This window comes from Physella acuta, unplaced genomic scaffold (assembly GCF_028476545.2).
Source record: "Physella acuta isolate Inbredline_101_S28 unplaced genomic scaffold, ASM2847654v3 ptg000424l, whole genome shotgun sequence".
NCBI classification, from domain to species: domain Eukaryota; kingdom Metazoa; phylum Mollusca; class Gastropoda; family Physidae; genus Physella; species Physella acuta.
Window position 1 is genome coordinate 209,126 of NW_026731943.1, and position 24,943 is coordinate 234,068.

A 24,943-nucleotide genomic window follows, 5' to 3' on the forward strand; every position below is an offset into this window, starting at 1 on the left:
TAACACTTAAATCCATAGAACTGTCAACGACAAACATATGCAAAACATACAGAACTGAGCTTTATATATTAGATATATATATATATATATATATATATATATATATATATATATATATATATATATATATATATATAATATGTTGATTATTGTACCAAGCTAAGATAAAAATATAAATACAATTATTTTTAATGACTTGATGTACTAGACCAAATAGGACTATTTAAATCGAGTCATTTCCCCCCAATCCACGCGTCATTTCCTCACGTCCACGCACTATTTACTTAGACCAGCCCGAGAGAGATCAGTCACACCCCATTAAGTAGATGTATCAACAGCGTAGCCTGATAAGACGGGTCGCCCTTGGTTGTGAGTTTAAGGAGACTGTCGAGCTACTCACTCAAGGATTCTTGACTCTCGGAGGTCCTTGAGACTTTTGTACTAGTAAGGGCAGGATTTGGACGTTACAAATCTACAAAATTACTAATTCTACAAATTTAATAATTCTAGAAATTTAATAATTCTAGAAATTTAATAATTCTAAAAGTATAATAATTCTACAACTTTAATAATTGTAAAAATGTAACAATCCTACAAATTTACTTATTCTACAAAGACTGCAATGTTACTAATTCTACAAAGTTACTACTTCTACAGTTTCTAACTTTATCTTGCGAACATTTTTTTTTCTGATGTGAGTTTAGCACTTTTAGTAAGCGTGCCAATCTTAGTTTATTTATAATTTTCTGGGTACATTAGAGCAGAACATATGGACATTTAAATGTCCTCCTTTCACGTTTAACTAATTCCCATTGATACATTTTTAATAATTAAAACATGGTCAAAACAATACCCTGGGCTAGAGGACAGTCAGACAAGTAACGCCTCAATCGTTTGGGATCTTTTTTTTAACCAGATGAGGGACATCATTCGACATTTGTGTGAGCTAATGATGGACACATAACAACATCACACGGACATATGAGCTCTGTATTACAGCGAAATGAATCTTTAGCATTGTAGCTATTTAATAAACAAACACGTTTAAAAAAAAATTAATTGGTATTATAATTCAATGAGACGCGTTATAACCAATTAAGTACAAAATGCTAATTTATTCATCATTTTCTTCCATCCCTATGGCATATATCATATAACAGCTCTCGCTAAAATCCATAGGTTTTACCAGACGTCCGCTGTATTTCTGGATGTCGTTCACGTCGATAATGTATTGATCGTCATTGCAAAACCCCAGTCCGCTTCCCAGAGCCAAAATAATAAAAAATAATTCTCTACATTAGTTCAATTAAATCCCACACAGGCGCTAGTCTTTCACTGTAAAAATGTATTTTATAAAAATATAAAAAACATAACGGTAGCTTTATCAAGTCCGTAAAAAGATTTTTATGCTAAAAGCTTATCAGCTATGCATGGCCATGTTTTTTTCACGTTTTGATGACTGTTCGTCTGCCGAGGGCCAATCGTTATCGAATGTTAAGTTGGACGTGGGCGAGGATTGATTAAACGGAGTGAACGATTGGAAGATCGATATTTCGGGTATGATTGCATTGGAACTGATCAATACGTGGGGTTTAAACAGTGAAAAGCATTGTGCTGGACTTTGATCGCGTTGTGTCACACTCGGGCTGATAATTATAAAGTAGAAACACGAGCCTTAAGGGGAGATTATCATTGAGTGGGAAGGGTTAGGAAGGGGAGATTATCACACAGTGGGACAGAGTTAATGTTCTTGCTTTACATTAAAAATAGCTTTTGTACTCAAATTTTGAATGGGTGACTTCATCGTGTTAGGGCTATTTATATCCCTAGTTGTATCAGACTCGAGGTTAAGAAACCAATGGGTCTTTTGGACTCCACTTTATCATGAATCATCATCAGATAAGCATGTATGAGCTAAATAAGGTGTTGATATCCACCAATGTGTAGTTCAAGGTCTTTGTATCCATTGGACATACATCACTAGGTCTATATTCATTGGGCATTTGAGCACTTAGGTCTTTGTATCCATATAGCATATGAACACTGGTCGTTGTATCCACTGGGCATATGAACACTTAGATATTCGTATCTATTGCATATTCTTCGCTATCTTTATTTGCGTTAGGTTTCGTTATACAAAAGCACAGTGAAATGCACCCATAAAATTAGGGTGTAGTAGCACATTAGAATATGGGTGTAATTGCATCCTTCAATGTAGGGTATAATAGCACATTTGAATCTTCACAGTCTTCATACTCAGTCGGTTGCTGTGGAAGCATACGCTAAACTGTACACCGATTGACTGGCAGATTCGCTCAACGTTAGGATTAGGGTTTTCTTTTGTCAGCTCGTCGTGATAGAATCGTATTAAGGTTTTGTTCAAGCTCAATTTAAATGTACATCAGTCTAGGTTTATATTAATTAATTGGGCAATGTTTAACTTTAGTGCTACTGGTTTAAAAACACAACCTTAATTACCCCCTGTGTTTCATTAAGTTCTCCCCCATCACTTTACCGACCCTTGCCCTACATTAATTACCGTATCAATGGAAATAACTGCGCTCAAGTCTCCCAGCCCCCAAACAGACGTGTTTAAATAACATAGACCCCGGCTGATCAGTTCTTCCTCTCCCTTCTCTGGCAGGGAGGTCTGTGTTGTATTGATTGATGGACGCTGGACGGAGATGAAAAGTCGTTAAGTAATTTTTAGCCTCCTGCAATATTAACGAGCTGCTCCGTTAGAAGGGCCTGAAGTATTGATTCGGCAGCGGGAACATGTTCCTTTCTCTTGCAACTTGTTCCTTTCTTCAGCAACGTGTTCGTTTATCTAGCAACATGTTCCTTTCTATAGCATCTTGTTCCTTTATCTTTCAATATGTTTCTTTATCAACTTGTTCCTTTCTCTAGCAACTTGTTCCTTCATCAATATGTCCCTTTATCAACTTGTTCCTTTATCCACCGCCTTGGTCTATCAACATATCAAATTGTTCCTTGTTTGAGCACCTTGTTCCTTTATATATCACCTAGACCTATCACCATGTTCCTTTCTCTATAGACATGTTCTTTTCTTCCCAGCACCATGTTCCTTTCTTCACGGTCTAAGTCTAGAAATATGTTCCTTTTTATAGCAACGTGTAGCTTTCTCAAGTTCCTTTGTCTATCAAGTGACTGGTGTCTGTTTAAGTTGTCCTACATCTCTATCAGAACATTTACGAATAATATTGAAATAAATCAGCTTCTAAAGTATGATCTGCTATCTAATGATTTTTTTTAAAATAACGTTTAGGCTTAGAGTATACGTTATATATATATATATTGTTTGTATACATTGGAGCTCGGTATTTCATCCTTATAAACCATCCACCTCCTCCTCCAAACACACCTCCTACACAAACATACCTACTCATCTTCACATTCACACACATCTCTTATACACACGCATACTTCTTCATCCTCATCCTCACCTACACACACACACACCCCACTGACCGTTTCCGACCATCATAACACTACCCCCCCCCCCTACACCCAACTCCTAGATCATCAGGACCAGAGCCTGAAGCGATCCCATCCCTATGGACAAACAGTCTGCTGCCAGTTGTTTGCTTTTCATTTGGGTCTCAGAACTTGACCTCTGGTCTCAGAACTTGACCTTTGGTCTCAGAACTTGACCTCTGGTCTCAGAACTTGACTTAAGGCCTCAGAACTTGACCTCGGGTCTCAGAACTTGACCTCTGGTCTCAGAACTTGACCTCGGGTCTCAGAACTTGACCTCTGGTCTCAGAACTTGACCTGTGGTCTCAGAACTTGACCTCTGGTCTCAGAACTTGACCTCCTCAATACTTCTCTTCTCGTCTTTATCAAAAGTTGCATCAGAAAAAAAACATGTTCTCTAGATTTTGTTTTTTTACTATGTTACACCACTAAGTACGATGTCCCACGGGAATACAACCCTAAATATTGAGCTTGGATTTTATTTTGTTACACCACTGAACAAGATGTCTTCATGTTATACTATTGAACAACATGTTACAGGGAAATATTTATCACTAAATATTAAGCTAAGTACTTGGTAATGAACAAAAGGGAGGATTATTAAAGAAGTTACACAAAGAGCAATATTAAACACCATGTGGTAGTTAACATCTATAAAGGCACAATTATAGAGGATATTTTTATTTGTACCAGCCTCTTCAGGCATCTCTCTGTGGGATGCGTCCACCTCACCACACCCCAGCACGAAATACATACAATATGTATCTAGAGTCCGCATCCCCCCCCCCCCAGAAAGTTTCAAGCCCCCCCCCCCCCCTCACTCAACACACAGTTATAAATATATGAAAGACACCCTGGTGGCCGTTTCCCTCCACCCCCAAAAAAACTTTTCAAGCCCTCCCCCCCCCCCCCCACACACACAGATATAAATGTATGAAAGAAACCCTGTTGGTCACTAGGTCTCGAGTCACCCCTAACTGTACTCACCACCCACACGTCAACTTGCTTCCTTTCTTAGAAACAACGCGCTGACGTTGCAAAATTTAATTAAAATATTAATGATGATGAATGTTTAATTTAATTAAAGATGTAAATTAAATTTAAAAAAAAAAACACTGTTTTTATTGTCAATCAGACGAATAACGACTGTCAGATCTAAATTAAAACTAATGAATCAAAACACACATTCAGGACTGTGACGTTTCGCGCGTGAGTAGACGGTCTAGAACATTCGATCAGCGGTCTGTTTATCTAATTAGTTCATCTCCTAAAACCGTCAAGCTTTAATGCATTAAAAATGTTGATTTAATGTGTTCTTGTCACTGATTTCAAATTTCTCAGATATTTCAATCCTCTCGAAATGGATGAAAATTGTGTTTACATTTCATCTCGGAGATTGTTATTTTAATTTTAATTAATGTAATGTATAAATCATGCTTTACTCGTTTATAAAATGAGTAGATTGTTATTAATAACCCTTCTAAAAAGATTGCTTATCAGCACGTTGAGTGCATTAGTCAGTGACACTTTAATGACCTTGTCTCATTGGGCATTGACGTAGGCGTGTGATTCTTAATGATACAATTCTTAATTACAAATGACAGATGCATTTTTGGAACACTTTATGGACGCTGGTATGGTCGGACAGGAGAGCTATGCCAGCTAACTCCAAATTTGTCGAGTTCGAATCCCCTGGCATATGAGGCACGTTAGCTTGGGAACATCAACCCATCTAGGAGAGAAATAATTAAAAATTTAAAATAAAAAACTGCTGCCTTGCTGATTTTTCTTGGATGGTGAAGACTATGTAAGCAAATTCCAAAGCTGTCTGAAATCGAATCCAAATGGTTATAATTTGAGCTGTAATATTTTATTTTGTTGGAGGAAGCACCCTCCAGTATTAGATTAAAGTATGAAAAAGAAATAACTAGTAATACATTTTTTCGAAAAGAACAATTTTCTAAGGAAAGAATGCATTGGTCTTTTATACAGATATCGGCTAAGCCTTATTATCGAATAAACCGCCGTTTGTAATTAAAATCTCGGCGTGTAAATTTGATATTGTCGACACAATTTCTGAACTACAGAGCGTCAGGTGTCAATCATTTGTAAAATTTACATTCATCAAATTACCAAATATTTTGAAAAAATTAGGTAATAACAAAACATAATTAGTTTGATTGATGTAAACCCTATTAGCTAAATATCAACAATATCTTTTTATAGATTCATTTTTCAAGTGAATATTATTTCTTTTATATTATGCAACAATGAAAAAACTAGCAAGACTTTTGGTCAAAGTAGTGTTTGCTAGTCTATAAAGTGCATCAACAAATAAGCTTACTCAAAATAGATCATGTACACACATTTAATCCACATATAATACAACATACATCTGTTTACTTAATACATAAACATGTAAAGTAGAATACTTTTATAATGTAGAATTATGAACACACTTTCTGAGCAAAAATTTACTACTTTTTTTGCTATGTCAATTACAACCACGTAAAAAAAATAAAATATCCTATTTACGAATAGTTTTTAGCACGAGTATTTATAAGCTATATTAAATATGTTTTATTTATTTTACTTAACCAACCATCGAGATTGAGAAACTATCGAATTGTATTGGTGGTCTCGTGTACTTTAATGTATGGAATTATCTCCCCGTCTTTAGTATCGATCCCCCTTCGCCGTGATCACAACATCGATACGTTATTTACCTGAACCACCCAGCGTCACATAATTGCCAGAGACACAAACAGTCACGAGTTGTTAACATTTTTACCTTGCCATTACCAGTTGCCTTCTCTATATCTTGACCTTCAAACAAATTGATGGCTCTGTGTTGTAACCCCCCATCCCCAATACACATTTTTGTTATACTCCTTCCTCCTATGTATGGCTATACAGTGTACCCCTACATATGTTTGCCTACTCTTACCTCCTATATTTGGCTCTATATTATGCTTCACCCCCACCACATTTTTTCTACTCTCTACTTCCATATATGACTCGAAATTGCCCCCCCCCCTCTCCAACATTTTTCCTACACCCTCCTCCCAACATATCTTCTTCATTTTTCTCCCCTATCATTTATGGCTCTATATTGTGACCCTCCCTACCCACAACACATTTTTTCCTATTTTCTCCACCCACCCCCCCCTCCCCATATATGGCTCTATTTTGTGCCCCCTCCCCCAGCCCCCCCCCACCCACACCTACCCACAACACATTTTTCCCAACTCTCTCCTCCCATATAAAATACCACAATATCGTTTATCCCACCTGCTGGATTAAAAGAAAACAAAACACGAAACACTACTCACAAAGGTGTAAAGAGCACACGCATATATTTTTTTTTATTTGCCCCGAGACTTGTGTATTGGATATTCGCTGCGAAGCTTTTATCGCCAATTTATTTATTGCGTTTTGATGTAGTCGGGCGATCTAGATCTACACAATCCATAGCCTGGCTTAGCCGACTCCTAATTGTTGTATAATGACCTCAGTTGTTTTATACCAAATAAAGTATACCAAATTGTATTGCATATCGAGGATCTCTGTTCTACATAAATATTGATGAAATCTAAATTGTTTTTGTATAATTTTCTTTGCAATAAACATTAAAAACGTTTACTGTTCTATTTTATAAATCCAATTACTGATACATAATATGCATATGTTTTAAAGTAAATTATATTATTGCGATTAATAAGTTTCAGAATGCGTAATTACTCTACATTGCCTGATTGCACCATTTGCTGGATGGTATATATCTAGTTTCTCGCTCCATAGCGTAGAATTAATAATTCACACTGGAAACAGACATCGATTTAGCAGATTGTAGGAGTCTGTGGTGGCATTAAATATGTATTCAGTTTAATTCGTTTTTATTTTGGAAGATGTTGCTTCTGGTAAGTTATAAGCTGTTCGGTACACTGGGTTATCGGTCGATCGTGTATATCGGTCAATTTTGTAAATATGTATTGTATTGTTTTTTTGCGATAGTGTCTTTAGGGTTCGGTTTTAAGTAGTTGTATAGTAATTTTAACATACTAAAAAGTTGAATTGAAAAGAAAATAGCTAGTTTATTAATGTATTGTGATTTAAATTTTCTATTAATATAAAGTTGATATAATGTTAAATGCAATATTAGTTATAATTAGTTATAAATGAAATCAATTAAAAAAATAATTTAGATGTTTTCTCGTAAAACTGTAATTTTAACCGGAATTTCTACAGAAATTAGTAATTTTAAAAGTCAATATTAGTGCACAAGACGATATTACCCCCACGAAATACTGGAAAGTAAATGATTTAGAACTGTAGATTTTTTTAGACTTAAAATGCTGATTAGGTGAAACTCTTCAAAATATACGTAGTTGAAGGGAAACGTTAAGAAATAAATTAAAATCGTCTTCAAATAGAAAAATTCCGAATCTATAAAAAGCTAAAAAAAAATTAACAGCATCATTGATTTTCCATTACCCAATTAAATTATTTTGTCCCACTGAGTCCAGAAAATAGATTGTAATTAAAAATAAGTTCAAGGGCCTGTCGAGTTGTTTTGCTTTCTGAAGTTTCGAGAGGTAACAATTAGGGTTTTATTTTAATGAATGTATGAGAGGTGCAAATAAAAGCACTCATCTCTAAGGGAGGCAACTTATTAATCAATGGTTCATACGCTTCCATATTATTATGTTTGTTGTTTGGATTATACAAAGATATACATCTTTGATCAAGGATCAATTTGCATATATTAAGGAGTCTAATGGAAAGTTATTAGTGTTGCGTTTGTTCTAGACTGCAGTGGGTATTCAATACATTAAAAAATATAAACAACTTCAATAATACTTTTTTTTTTAATCCAACGCGATTTAAATTATGTAAAATAATCGACTTAGTAATGAATATCTGGATTCTAAATTGACAATTAAAACACCTCTTTAACAACCAATCCTAATGCAAGTTATTATTATAGTGATTACTTAACTCTCTAGTAAACCCTTGATCATAGATTAAAGTCCTTTTTTCCTATCTCGGGTTAGAAAGTTTTAAAAAAATAAAAAAATAAAAAACACGAATTCGGTGCAAGAACTTTTTAACGGTATCAAACTGTAAAAAAAAAATCAAATTCTTGATATTTTGCTAATTTTTATTTTTTTATGTTTCTAATATATGTTTATTGTGGAGCATTTTTTAGAGTAGGTTTTGTTTAGAGCAGGATAGTTTTTTTACGCACAAGTTTTTTTTAGAGCAGGATATATGTATGTATGGAGCAGGGTCACTTTTCATCCTCTAACCTAATTCATCCAGCCTCCCCCAAGCCCCCCCCCCCAGCCTCCCCCAGCTCACGGCTATAAATCAAACTAAAGCACGGTATCGCCCCATTTCTGGGATAAAGATATGTCTCATAAACACCATTCATTCATGGTGCGTAATGGTGCGTATTGAATAGAGAAGATTTATCTAATGCTGCGCCAACAGAAGTATTCGTGTTGGTTGTATTTGAAAAAAAAATATTGATCTTTGCACTTTTGTCAAGTAATAATAGCACTTTATTTTGCTTTAAGAGCAATATTCGTTGTAACAGAGAGATATATCTATTTATGTAAACATATAAACATTCATTTGTTTTAAATGAACATGCATATATACATTTACATATATATATATATATATATATATATATATATATATATATATATATATATATATAAATGTGTATGTATATATATATAATATTTTATATATACGCATATATATATCCCTATATGTATATATATATATATATATATATATATATATATATATATATATATATATATATATATACATATATATATATCCCTATATATACATATATATACATCCCTATATGTATATATATATATATATATATATATATATATATATATATATATATATATATATATATATATATATATATATATGTGTGTGTGTGTATATATATATATGCATATATATATATATATATATATATATATATATATATATATATATATTTATATATGTACTTGTGTGTGTGTGTTTGTGTGTGTGTGTGTGTGTGTGTGTGTGTGTGTGCGTGTGTGTGTGTGTGCGTGTGTGTGTGTGTAGAATATACAAATAACGACATAATATTCCCCTCGGCGGTACTAGCCCGAACCTTATTCTATAAATAATTAAATCGCCCACAATTTCCCTGAGCCACACGTTTCCCTGCGTGCTGTCAAACCAAAATCGACTTCCAGACACGTACCTGACACGACGCGTCTGACCCGGCTTCAGTACTCACTCCGACCCCGTCACGGGATAGTCCAATCGATTTATTTTTAGTCATCTCTCCGCGTACTCGTTAAGGGGAAGGAATCATTAGTAGAAAAAAACAGCTCGAAAATGATAGCACAAATAGAAGCAATATGATATCATTACCGGTATAGGTTTCCATTTATTTTAAGTGTCCAACGTTCGGTAACTCCTCGCTAATGGACATTGATTCGTAATTTATTTGGTTACTTCCCCTGATCGCATCATCCGCTTTATTCCTTTGTTAGGGGATTTTGACGATGAAGTACATTAACTCATTAGGGGGAACTATTGGTTTTTTTTTTCTCCTAGTGAGTTTAGGTTTTGTCTCTAACTCTTTGTTTGCCACTTTGTGTAAACAAGCGTACCTATACTATCCTTGCTAAACAAAAGGTAACCCTAAATATAACTTGTTATCTAGTTTTGAGGTGTTTGAGTTGAAACGTAAATTAAAATAGTTGTTTATTAGTCTCAATCAGGGGCGGAACTACAGTGCCGCCAGACCCCGCAATGCGGGGGGGCCCACGCCATTTAGGGGCCCATAGTCGACCATAATAATTTTTTTTTTAGTTAAAAAAATAATTTTCTTGCATTTTTGACTTGACGGTAAAAGCTTTTGTAAATAACAAACAGATCTACTACCGTAGTGATGTTATACAGTAACTACACATGCTGTTGCGTAAAAAAATGTATATGCCTGAGCTGTAGTGTGAAAGATAGTCAAACGTTCAAAACACTTCCATGACTTATTTCCCCTTTTTTAATTGTTAAATAGGGGTGCCCAGAAGCTCCTTTTAATATATTTGTACTAAACAAATTAAAAAGCAATTACTTCTCTTAATTATTATTTTTAAAAATATACGTACTAAAGATTGACATAGCACAAAAGGAAATATATTTAAAACAAATAATACAAATACAAAAAAACATAAAAATAAACATAACACGAGAAACCATAACACATACAAAGCTGTCACGATTTATATTCTTTTCACCGGCTAAAACTAGAGCAGGGGTCGGCAACCATTTGATACGAAAGAGCCAAAAGTTACAATTTACAACATTACCCGGTTTTTAAAGAGCCACTAACATTTTTATGTCAATAGTATATTTGTTTAGTATATATAATCCTAAACAAATATCATACTATATATATATATATATATATATATATATATATATATATATATATATATATATATATATATATATATATAATTTAAAATAAATAGCTTTGAATATATGAGATAATCTCATTTGAATTTGTGTTGAGATGATCTACTATGTAAGTCAGAGTACTTGCATTTGTTTTATATAGCTCAAATCTCTCAGTGAAAACACCCTTCATTTTGTTTATAATTTATATTAATGCTGAAGTGATTGAATAGTAGCATTGGTTTCATAACGATATTTTTTATAGATTTTTCGCAATTAAGTAATTTACCGCTCACCACGTATTCAACAAAAAAGTATTTTTTTCGAAACAAACAACTTCTTCAAGCAAGACATAAAGGCTGAGTTTTCCTTTCAGTTTTACACTTAGCAGGTTTAGTTTCTTTGTGATATCCATGGTGAAGTTGAATGTTACAATTCAGAATGGACAATGACATTGTAATAAGAAGTAGACCTGCACTGAGATAGGGAGTAACTAAATATTCTAATAGGATAGTAAATGTTTATTGTTTATATCTATTATTATATTGTTTATTACCGAGTGTTGCAGACTAATATTTTTATGAGTTATGGAAATAAAATAAAATAATTATTAATATTTGTGCAAGGAGCTGAAGAGCCGCAACTGGACACCAAAAGAGCCGCATGCGGCTCGCGAGCCGCAGGTTGTCGACCCCTGACCTAGAGGGTAAGGAGTATTACAGCAAACATATTGAATGAAAAAAAATAATTCAAAACAGATTAATGCAATCGCACACAGGACATGTTGTAATTTGTTTACATTGAAAACAAAAAAAACATTTTTTTTCAAAACCCGATCAGGCCAGAAATGACTATCCAATGTTTGTATTCTGTGTTTGTATATATATATATATATATATATATATATATATATATATATATATATATATATATATATATATCTATATCTATATATATATATATATATATATATATATATATATATATATATATATATATATATATATATATATATATATATGTAGGGGGGGGGGGCCTATATATTTTTTTGCGGGGTGGCCCTTTTTTTCTAGTTCCGCCACTGGTCTCAATACGTAAAGGCCTACTTATGTTTAACTTACGTTATTTTACAACAGCGTTGAATAAAATTAGTTGATTGTGTGTTTGTGTTTGTTGGCATTTAATAACCACACAAGCGACCATCATTACACAAGGGTGTGTTAAAAGTAATTAAAATGTAAGCGCTATGTAAGCACAATGTAATATTAAGGCGCTATATTGGATATTATGGGGCGAAGTCTATGATACAGTGTGGTACTTTTGCGGATGTTTTGGGGTGCTGTCATATACAAAATGGGGTCGTGATAGTTAATCGTACTATATAGGATATTAAGTTGTTTTTTCAAGAGGTGTTGTAGGTCACACTCTGCAGTAGTGTGGTGTGCTATCTAGGCTATTACCAGGGTACTGTCAAGGATACTCTGGGGTACTGTCAGGGATAATTTGGGGTACTGTCAGGGATAGTTTAGGGTACTGTCAGGGATAATTTGGGGTACTGTCAGGGATAGTTTGGGTTACTGTCAGGAATATCATGGGGTTCTGTGTGGGATACTACGTTAGACATTATATTGTAGGAGTACGGGGGGGGGGGGATTTAAAAAAAAACACTGAAAATTGATGGTGAGTTCTAGTACGTGTATTCGTTGTTTAAAATCTTTTCTGCGTGTATTTATAGAGAAGGAAGGGGGGGGGGGGAGCGGTTTATGACTTCCGGTAATCAACGTTGATCTCTGTGGCCAACTGGTGCATCTCATTCAGACATTGACTGACATTGACTGACATTGACTGACGTTGACTGGCATGTGCCAATAACTGGAGATGCCGAGATGGGGAGGGGGAGGGGGGAAGGGCACATGGGGGCGAAAATTCAATAACACAAACTTAATTGCTCGTTGTCTCTTTTTAGATCTTTTCTGTCTCTCTCTCTATTTCTCTCTCTCTCTTTCTCTCTTTCTCTCTCTGTGTCTCTTTCTCTCTCTCTCTCTTTCTCTCTCTCTCTCCCGCTCTCTCTCTCTCCCTCTCTGTCATCCCTAACATCTGTCTTATTCAGCTATATATGGTACTGAAAAAGGTATAGCTGTAATTTTCAACTAAATGATTTTATTTACTCAATGTTTATCATAGGTTGATGCGATATTTTGATTCTTGTTGCAGCTTAGTATCTGTTCATCTTATTTTAATATTTTAACGTATTTATCCAATTTACCACAACAAATGCTTTTTCAAATAGATTTACCTTAACAACTCGAAACTTTGCTAGATTTGTGACCTTGTAATTTTAAACAAAGTTGTCTTATTTTACCCTGGGATTCTTTTTTTTTCAATTCTGCTGTACTCAATTCTTTATAAATATACTAAACCCACAAATTATATTGACTAAGAAATACCCGTGCTTTGTCTAAATTATCATAGTGTTTCTATTTCATTATTTTTGTGTTGTAAAACTAACTTTTGGATTATAACTATATAAAAGCCATACTACGTTATTTCACCATTGATTTCATTATAATACATATTGCAAGCTTTCAAAAAGTATGTCAGCACTGGTATCACCAACAACTAAGTAGGTCGCCAGCAGAAAAGAATACCTACACAAAATGTCAAGAGTCTTTTGAGGGAAGAAAAGTATACATTCCCTTCCGTAGAAGGGAATTATCAATTCCCCAGCGTAGCCTCGTTAGAAGGGAATTATAATTATTTGCTGTGTTCAAATTGCATCGGCGTTGTTACTGAACCTTGAGTGATTTGAACGTCGATATTAACGCCACGGCTCCGTGCTCTGCCCCGCTCTCTTCAGAGATTCCATTCCGTGCTGAATTAATCCTCATTATGGGTGAGGGGGGAGGGGGTGGGGGAGGAGTCGAGAGGGACGTGTATTGATCAGTTTGACGTCATTAGAACAAATTCGATCTAAATATTTAAGATAAACTGTTTGTGTGTTATATCCGGGACTTTGTACACGGATAAAAAAATAAATAATTTTATGTTACTAAAAAAAACGGCCAATGAAAGAGCTTAGGATCACAGCTAGTTATACAGTTGTTGAGTTTATTTAACATTACAGTGAGGTTTAAAAGCATACTAACGAACCGGGTATGGTAAAACAAATACTTAGCTTATAGAGCTTCAAATATTTAACAGAATTTTAGTAGAAAGTGGTGATGTATTACATGTAAATTACCTCTTTACTTTTATTGCAATAGGCTAGGCTCAGTCGTACAGAATCTATAAAATATCATTATAAATTAAGGGGAAATAATCAGATTTCTGTATTGAAGCTCATGCAGACATTTTTATTGCAGCATGCCAATTTTTTTTACTGCTGTGAAATATGAATACGATTATGACGCAGGCCATGAATGAAATATATTTATTTCCTTTGTATTGATTAATATGGTTTGTGTGTATAGGCTATGTGAGTGTGTGTGTGTGCAAATATGTAAGTGTGTGTCTTTGTGTCTGTATGTGTGTCTGTATGTGTGTGTGTCTGTATGTGTGTCTGTATGTGTGTGTGTTTGTATGTGTGTCTGTATGTGTGTGTGTCTGTATGTGAGTGTGTCTGTCTGTATGTGTGTGTATTTGTCTGTGTGTCTGTGTCTATGTGTCTGTTGTGTGTGTGTGTACCTGTGGGTGTGTCTGTTATGAGGTGTTCCTATCGCTGCCTGCCCACGACTAGGTGCGCCGTGCTACACCTACAACCACCACACACAGCACGCATTCTCCACACCCACCCCATCCCCTGAACCCATGTCCACACACAAAACTACAACCCATCTTTTACAACCCCTCCACAAATATCCCTTTTTTTAAAAAAACCTTTTTCCCCAATACGGCCTAAACTTCAATTTACCGTCTACCCTAACACCCCCTCCAACGTTTATTTTCCCGAACATCACGCACCTATTTTATTTTTTTCCTCTTCTACCCCCTCTTGTGTGCATTGTTTAAAACAAAGGCCATCTACTGAATCTCCGCAGTCGGGCTTTGGTCCACTGTGCCAGATGGGAATTCTACAGTACTGGTAAAAAAAAAATATCATACATATTTCTAAACATGGCTCTACTGTGATATTTCATAACCAAATACCGTCACGCTGATTACATCTATAGTTATGCAATGCTTCTGTGTGGTGGGATATTGACGGATATGATAGGTTATGACAGTGACGTTGGAGGTATAGGGACTTCTGGGACTCAGAGGCGCACCAGAAATCAATTCCGTAGCGAGCAATTTAGAACAATATACCCCCATCAAACACAGAATGGGGAAAAAAAATTTCGTCAGAGGGGTGTTATTAGGAGAGCTGATGTGTTTTTTTACTAACTAGCATTTGGTTAGGTCTTTGTTGGATGCAAGGGGGGAGAGGGGGTGGATTTGTGGGTTGAATCTGGTCCTGTGGATTGCTATAGTTTCCAGTTTTTTTATTGTTTTTTTTATATCGTGATTAACCTGTTTATTGTACGCAGGGACCGGCCGGTTATTTTTAGATTCGTGTGTATATAACTAGCGGGACGCAGGCCGTTGTGAATTAGTTAAGCCTATGTGCGCTAACTGGGATTACACTATTTTAGAGCTAGAAAAGAAAGTGTATAGGAAAATCATATATTGTGAGCTTAGGATTGTGTTACGGATAGTAAAAAAATTGCGTTATAACAACTCAGTTGTATATTTTTGTCGTGTTTTAGATAAAGTAGAAATCAGATCGATTTTAAAAAATATTGTTAAATTGCTATATTTTTAAAAATGAAATTAACCTAATAAACGTAGAAGTAGTTTTAAAACTGTAATAATTAATAGTAGGTAGAGTTTTAATGTAATGATATCAACTATTTTATTGTGGATTTTACTACCACAAAACATACGGAAATTCGAATAGAAACGGATACTTTTTTTCAAACTTATTTTCGGAGTGAAGAAGTGACCAGACGAGGGTCGGGGCAGCTGCGGACGTACGGGGGGACATTGTAGACCCACACAGACCGTGTGGTGTCAGGCAATTAGCGTCATAATTATGACGTGTCGAGCCAATCATTTCTACCCTGTCCACACGTCACCAGTCTGCGGTCACCAGAAAACGCCAAAATTATGAAAGTTTCGGCATTCAGTTGGTGCGCAGATTCAGAGAAGAACTCTAGAACCCGGACCGTTGCTAGCTGCCTTCGCTTCAGTGTCGGTCTTTTCTGAAGAACATTTCCATATAAGTTGTGATAGCAGTCACCGTTTAGAAAGTTTTAATCATCAAATTCTACTCTAGATAGAGAAAATATTCTGATAGCCAAATCAAAATAAAATATATAAATAATATTTACTTTTCCGTAGATGTAATACACTTGAAAAACAAATATTATTTTTCTTAAGTGCATATAATTTAAGTAAAATATCGTGTAAAATTGAAGTGATAAGTTGACTAAGTTGACAGTTTATAACGCAATTAAAAATAACAATATCAATGTGTAAGTTGATAGTATTAACATTTATAACGAAGGGTTAACAAAATAGCCTAGGCATTTAGTCCGATAAAGCGATCCATTATTTCTGTTGGTCAAAGAAGGGCTATGAGTGTCCATCTAGTATGATTGAATCGCTGTGGTAGGTAGAACTACAATTGTTAGTTAAGCCAATTTTATATTATTATAAGGTCCTAAAATTTAAGTATTACAATTTTCATCATTTTTTTTTATTATTTAAAGGTTAGCTTTGTTGCATAATCTTGTTTACTTAGTTTTACATTATGTAATTAATAGAAATATTAGATCTAATTAGCTAACGAGGTAGGCATTGAGGTTGTGGTTGTTTCATTTTAAAAATAACCTTAGTCGAACATGAACTCGTGACCGCGGTATCAGTTTAGGTTTAAAGTTTGTTATCTTAGCTCCTTGAGCTTCATGGTGAAAAGCTCAAGAGATTTCCTTGTAAAATGCATACAGCGAGTTTCATTTTACATCCTCTCACCAGTATTTTTTGTCCTACGTGTATTTTTGAAATTTTTGTGTTTTTTTTTCTTCTAAAGTATGCCCTAAAATGTTCCCATTTAGTTAGAATTTTATGCACATACTCTTTAAGAGTAATTGTAAAATTCGAATAGTTTCTATTGTAAAGAAAATCGATGTATCGGTGATACTTCGAGAATATTAGATTTATTCGTTAAAACATGAGAACGCCAACTTTTATGTAGTTCATTGGGTTTTGATCCACAATAAAGGAACTATTCATTTTGGCCACTACCAATATGAATTAAAATTTTGGAAAGGAAAAACTCTTTTTTAAAACAGTTTATCAGATTTGTTGTTGAACTTTTTATTTCCTTTAAAAAATAAATTTTAAACATACATTCAGTTTAGTATTTGGGGGGAAATGTTGGGATTTTCATTCAATAATACATCACATTTCATGATATGACATATTTAGCAAGCTTTAATTTTCAAAGTTTAGTAAAATACTTAAACATTCACTTATCAAAGCAGCAACTTTATAAATGCCATGTGTTGTTAAATGACATTTAATATAAAGTGCGTTACTTATAAGTCGTTTCTACCTTCGGTTCATATTAGCTATGTTAGCATTTTTTGGTGCAAATTATAATTATCATTTTTTTTGTAATTTGTAATTTTTTTAGCAAAACGTAACGCGAAATAGTATGTTTTTTTACAATACTAAACACACGAAAAACTATTTTTTTTCGTTTATTTTATTTTGTGTTGTGTGCTGTGTATTGACTTAAGTAGCCTACTTAAAATAATGATTTGTTTTGGCTATTCATCCTGCCTCTTCATACGTTGCCCATATTTCAACCAACTCCATTTGAAATGGTTTACGCTTCACACCAGAATTCTGGCCAGAGTTCAACGAACTACTACTGCCAAACTTTGAACAACTGCCAAGACGCCCATAAAGGACACACGCCTTGATCTTAAATCACAACATAAAGGAGTTTATCATCATGGTTCAAGATATACTCAATTGAGAAAATGCATCCAGACAGTCAGACCTCAACAGAAACAGCATCTTTTATAAAAAAAAAATAATAATGTCATATATTAGAAAAATACATTCACGCATGTGATTTTTTTTTAAATATGAAGAACAATTAAAAATTTGGAGTATTCAGCTAAGAAACGAAAATCTCCAACCGTCTACCCTTGGACACATATACACAAAATATTTGGACACTTGCTAATTGATTCGTAATGCAAATGTGCTCGAAATTCAACTTCATCTTCAACAAGAAAAGATATATTTTTGTGTATTATAAAAAAAATTAAATCAAGTCTAGAGGATGTGTCCTAATATTTACTTCAAATTATATCTCTCGGTCACGTGGCGTAAGTTAACTAAGATTATTTTTAATTTGGATAACCGCAACCTCAAATTAGTTATGCATAATTTGGCCGTCGTTATGTTAGTTACACTAACTATCGTTATCGTTTTCGTCGCAAATCGATGTATTCGTTAGCTGTTTTATTTATAAATTATTTAATATTGTGTTGTCGTTTTTTTTTCGTTTTATTTTAAGGTGAATTTTAAATTTTTACCCCGTTGGCTTTTAACTTTAAAAAAATCTTAGACATTTGTGTTTTTGATTTGTTTGTTTCAATTAAGGGTTAATCAATTCTTTGGTCAAATTTGAGTTGTAAAGATGTTTAATTTATATCAACTAGTGTATATACGGTAAGAACATAAATAAATACTTTTAACACAAATTTATATAAGATTATTAATTATCAAACGACGGCCAACATATTCCTAAATAATAAAACTATAATTAGCATATTAATTTAAATAAAGATGAAGCGATAGACTCCAAAAGTTAATATGGTTATATTTGTGCATATATACTAATTTAAATTTTGATACAATAATAGATTGAATAGGATATAGAATATACTTTACTATATTTTAACTTCCAAAGATTCGAATCTAAAATAACAGCGCGTGAAAATGGTTGACTTTTCAACCTGGAATTTAGACCCGATGAGTCAGGTACCGGAAATGACGAATCGATTCTTCACATTGGCATCGATTCCAGACTAATGCAATATTTGCTCAAGTCTCTACAGCTTGTAGGTACCTGATAACTCGGTCTGGTGCGTGGGTTTGTATAAGGTATCGATTCGTTCATTAGTGGGCAGATATGAGTAATTGTGATGTTCTGCTAGTTGGGGGGTGAGTAGAGTTTAAAACAACCCGCGGGGATGGATTAGTCCTATGCGTGTATAGGTATTGATTTGTATATCAAACAAAAGCCTGATATTAGTTTAGTTATGAATAGATCGCACTTGGCTAGGGAAAATTGCGATTGCGAAAAAGGACAGTAAAATAAGACTATAGAAAATTTAGAAAATACTTTGTTTATTTTTTTAATCTAGGACTTTAAATGTTTTGTCTTTTATAGCTTAGGGTTCAATTGTTGGTGAATTTACATTTAAATACCAATAGTAGCAATTTAAAAAAAAAAAAAAAAAAAAAAAAAAAAAAAAAAACAACTTTACTTGAAATGGTTAGTTCAAAGACAAGCCAAGTAAACGATGTAATTTCTGATTGCAACTCAACTGGGCGGTCGGAGCATACAAGACCTTGACATTGGCTTCCATCGTACAGTGTTTCTATTTTATCTTGTACGCTAGTCGCAACAACGCCACCTCCACCTCCCAGAAGGCGTTGGCCGAATTTCGGCTTCTCCCGCCTTCGCCGTGTCTGGCCATCTTTAGACAACTTCACCCTATTCAGACCCTTCGGTGCGCACCAGGACATGCAACACGCCCGCCATGCGCACCACGCCAGCAAGGCGCACCACACCAGATCGCACCAGCACCACAACCGTGCGCGCCATGGGCACCGTCACCACATGCACCATCGACACCAGCACATGCATGGGCATGGACAGCAGCACGGGAGTGAGGGATCCACCGGAGGAGGAGGAGGGGGTGTGCAGCTCAGCGGAGGAGGGGAAGAGGAGGTTGAGATAGGGAAGTATGAAGAGATAGCAGGAATAGCCATACAGGGAGAGGGGTGAGGCTTATAATTTGTGTTTTTACAAATAGCATCAATTATAATATGTTTATTTACCGTGTACTTTACAAGTTTTTATTTCATACAAAAAAGGCATTACATTTCTATTTATAAATATGATTTTTATGATTTCCTGGAATTAGAATTTCAACAATTTCGATTCTTGTTTTATTTTTATTTTTATTTTAATAAATGTTACTATTTATAGACTCGTGTATTAATTCGCTCTGGTTTTTGTTTCATTCGTATTATCGTGATATTGAAAAATGGAAAAAAAAAATGTTCCCACTGCCTTCATCAATCATTAAGATCAATTATTTGTGGAGATGGGAAAGATGGCGAGGGGAGGGGGGATTATTATCAAGCTCTGATATGCTCGAGAATTGAAATGCGTTTCATGTTATGAAGAAACAGGAACTTCTGGGTAATTTAGCTGTTTGTGATGTTAAAACCAGTACCGTGAAGAAACCCTGGCTAAGACACACAATCTAGAACATCCTTTATTCATATAGCTAGAATCTATCTCTATCTTTTATTTTGCATTTATTTTAAATTATTACTTTTTTTTTTAAAGTATTCAAAATAATGTGCTTCTGTATGTGAAATTGACAAAAAATAGTCATAAAATAGTATATATATATATATATATATATATAAATATAAAACTATTGATGAACGATAGTGTATTGCTCTTGTGTAGTGTGTACCATATTTTCCCCCGGCTTCACTAAAATAAAAAGAGACATATAGCTCAATGCGAGAAATCGATACCTCTTCATTTTTATCTTCTCCGGCGATACAGAGAAAATTACAAGGCATTGCCCGAGCGCCGGGCTCTAACTCGGCGTCCGAGGGAATCGTTGCTTGTAATCACGCAACGATACCACGGGCCAATCGCACATTTACCCGAGCGTAGTCGAACTCTTCAGTACTTACTTCCCTTTAGCTGATCGTTAGTACGGTGTCAGTTTTGTTAGTCCTATTTCGCCGTGTCTGTCTATTCTTCCTCCATCTTAAAGTTTGAATCTTGTTGGGGTGTTTTTTTTTTTGTTCTCCCTCTGTTCTTTTTCCCAGTTTAACTGTTGGGATTTTGTTAGTTTTTTTGGGCTCAATTTGTCCGTTCTTCCCTAGCTAGACGCATGTCTTTTATTACTTTTGTTGCCTCAATTTGTTCGTTCTACCCCTGTATGTATTTTGTTAGTTTTCTGCTTCCCCCCCCCCCCCCCATCTTGCTTATCCTCTCACTAACCTTACTAAAGTGACAGTCAATCTCAAGTGTGGTCAGGACTATCCCCTCCCCCCCCCCACATTTACCCCCACCATCACAGCCATATCCCGTTAAGCAACAGACATGATCAGCAGTGCTCTGGACGCTCAAAAACTTTCAGCATCACCAATCGGCAATTCTATTTTTTATTAAATCGCTATGTCAAACATATATCCTACGCCACTTACTGATGTTCTGATACTCTTGTTAAATCTATTGTAACGCTGATGACATTTTGTCGTCTATACTTTTGTTAAAATCTTAGCTGTAGCTTTTGTTTTAAATCCATAATTTTGGCTATATATATATATATATATATATATATATATATATATATATATATATATATATATATATATATATATATATATATATATATATATATATATATTTATATATATTTATTTATTTATATATATACTTTAGAATCTACCGTAAATTAACCCACCCCATGTGACCCCCCTCCTGCACATTTGCCATCGTGCATTCGAATATTTCAGACCCTTGTTAATTCGTCTTGAGTTAATTTTCACCAAACCCCCACCGCTTTCTCATGAAACCGACGCCCTTAACGACTGGGGGAGGGGGCGCCCTCAACCACTGGGGGACGCCCTCAGAAACATGACCAATTATCCAGGGGCGCACCTCCCAACCTGACCAATATACGAGGGTGTGATTTAATCATTCGGGATTTTTTTTTTCCCGGATTGGTTTTGACACCAGGGGATCCGAAACTTGCCAAATTCCTTACTCGCAACTCTCATGTAATATTATCCTACACTCGCACTCCCCAATCTAAGCCAGTGCGAGCGAAGAAATTATTCATTTTATAGCTTATTCCCCAAAGACGTGTCTTCTTTCTATTTAAAAAAAAATCTATTTACTGTATCTTCCAGTTACTAAACGAATAAAAACGCCTCAGCTTAATATATATAAAAAAATAAATCCTTTCTATAAATATATTGTTCTATAAACAGAATCAGTTATTATCTTAGAGTAGCCTACGTCATAGCTGTCAATGACGTCACAAAGGCCAGTAACGTCAACATTGACCACGTGACTTTCTTTACCCAAACTGTCTCGTCACAGCAAGCCAACGTGTTATTATCTGCCTACGTCATATTCTATTTTGGTAGACGTTTTCTCCCAATATAATTTTAATAACTGCTTAACTTACTGATCTATTGAATAGAGATAATCATAGCGTTTGTTTCCTTTCCAGTGTTTAAATGTTTTCTTTAGTCTTCGATTTTCCCTTTCCTTGCGGAAAATAAGATACATTCGCAACGCCTTAAGAATAACTTTATTTTGATCGTTTTAAACTGTGAGTTGGTTTCTATGATAAGGTTTAAGATTATTTTTGTAGCGGCCTTTCTAAACAATATTGATTTTTGTTTTCGTGTTATAAAATATATAGGCTATACTGTTTTAATTTTGTATTTTTATTTGCAATGATTTGTTTTTTGATGTTGTTATAAAGTCGAAAATTATTGTGTACAGATTTAGTCTACTCTACTTTCCTTGATAATATATGCTGTTATTATAATATTGTTGTTTATTATATATAAGCCTATATATATATATATATATATATATATATATATATATATATATATATATATATATATATATATATATATATATATGCATAGCCAATAATAATTATAACTATAAACATATCTACATTTTTAAGGCTGTATTTACAAAATATAATACGTTTTATATCTAATTCATGAATTATTTCCCTTGACAGGCTTGACAGCGTTTTGGGTAGCTTCGCGACGTACGCACGTCTAAAAGGCCGGTATGACGATGACTGGATTGACCGCCTGAACCACCTCTACACCACCATCATACTCATCATCTTCACCATCGTGGTCAGCACCAAGCAGTACGTAGGCGAGCCCATACACTGCTGGTGTCCGGCCCAGTTTGAAGAAAGCCACGTAAGTGAACCTTTGTGTTTTTTGTGTTGTTTTCCGCGAAGTATGAGTTCAATCTTGCTTCGCGGAGTTAAAATTCAAAACTTCTCTATGAAGTTAACATTCAGTCCTCTGCAATAAATGGATCGCATTCTTCTTTGCGAAGGCTTGATTAAAATTTTGTCAATTAATTGAAAAAAGAAATTGTTGCTATTTTTACATAATATTGTAAATATTTTACTTAAAAAACGTACGTATCATACAAAATATTTTTACATAATATTGTAAATATTTTACTTAAAAAACGTACGTATCTACAGTTATAGATGAAAAGAAAATGTAAACTTTGATATGTAAATCTGAAATTATGTCCAAATCGATAGAACTAAAAGAAATAGAAATGTGGTAGTTTTTTGAAAAAAAGAAACGTTCTCTCTCGAAGTTCGTCTGTAGCAGGGGATGAAGTATTTAAAGCATTCCAGGTCTGGCATAGCTCTAGCAACACGAGCACATTGATACCGCCATAGTAGGAGCAGACACAAAATGCTGTTTCAGTATTCAAGAAAATTGGTACCCGCTAACAGGAAGAATATTTTTCAACGCAAAGCTACATGTTGGAACTATGGTGACGCTATTTCTACATAATGATGGAGATCCACACGAATGGAAATAAAGTTTCCTGGAGCGCAATGAGTTCTGGGTGCATAAAAAACAGCGTTGATATATTTCAGCTGTTTCAAATCAAAGCCAATAATTTTTTCATGAATAATGAATTATTTCTAATTTCGTATTTTAAGGGGTGTGCATATATTATTTAACTTAAATGAGATTCATTATGGTGTTATTCTGTGCTTTCTGAGTAGTGGAAGTAGAAATATAATCTATGTGATAATTTGATTTCCTTCTGTCTTTTTTTTTAATAAAGCTTATTAATTTGATAGCATGGAAAAGTCAACAGATTTGTATAACACCATCGATATAAGACTTTTCAACTAATTGTAAAGAACATAGAACAATAGTTCTTGTTCTCTGCTTACTTTATGTGATTCTTATAAGTAACAGAGTTGAACAATAGAAATCTCGTTGCATCAAATCAGGGCTTTAGACTGTGGTTGGAGGGGGGGGGGGGGGGGAGGGCGTATGATTTGGTTCCTAAAATACTAACATAATTTGAAATTTTAGAATAAACAATATTCTACTTTATGCTGTACAATATATGCACGAACCCTAACATACATTGTATGTACCTCTTTAAATAATATCATCTTTTACCACTTGTATATACAACTTCGGACTCTTGAATTAACAATATGTATCTTCACATGAACTACTTCTCTATCTAAAACATCTTAACCTTCACCTTCAACCCCCCACCACCCACCCCCTTGCACCTGGTGTTGACCACACCCCCTCCACAGGTCGACTACACCAACAACGTTTGCTGGGTGTCCAACACCTTCTACGTTCACTTCAAAGACCAACCTCCCCGCTACACAGACCTCAATAGTGACCTTGAGATCCAGTACTACCAATGGGTTCCCATGATCCTCCTCTTCCAGGCCTTGCTGTTCAAGGTAGCCGTGACGTCATCGGGTGGTTGCTGTGACGACGCTCGTTCAGTCGTTGTGTTGCTGCCTTATTTTTGTTTTGTCTTAAGGAGAATGGTGCCGCAATAAAAAAGAAGTTTCTAATTTTCTTTATCAAAGCATACAAGACATGA

At 34.6% G+C, this 24,943-nt stretch overlaps 1 protein-coding gene across 3 annotated transcripts in view; it reads left to right on the plus strand.

Annotated features, from left to right (window-relative positions):
• LOC131942749 (innexin unc-9) overlaps nucleotides 1-24,943 on the plus strand; it is a 113,222-nt gene that overhangs the window by 82,690 nt on the left and 5,589 nt on the right. For all 3 annotated transcript variants that reach the window (XM_059302667.1, XM_059302668.1, XM_059302669.1), the window contains exons 2-3: nucleotides 23,055-23,247; nucleotides 24,642-24,797. In XM_059302667.1, the coding sequence (XP_059158650.1) occupies nucleotides 23,055-23,247; nucleotides 24,642-24,797 (349 nt within the window). The remainder of the gene's footprint in view (nucleotides 1-23,054; nucleotides 23,248-24,641; nucleotides 24,798-24,943) is intronic.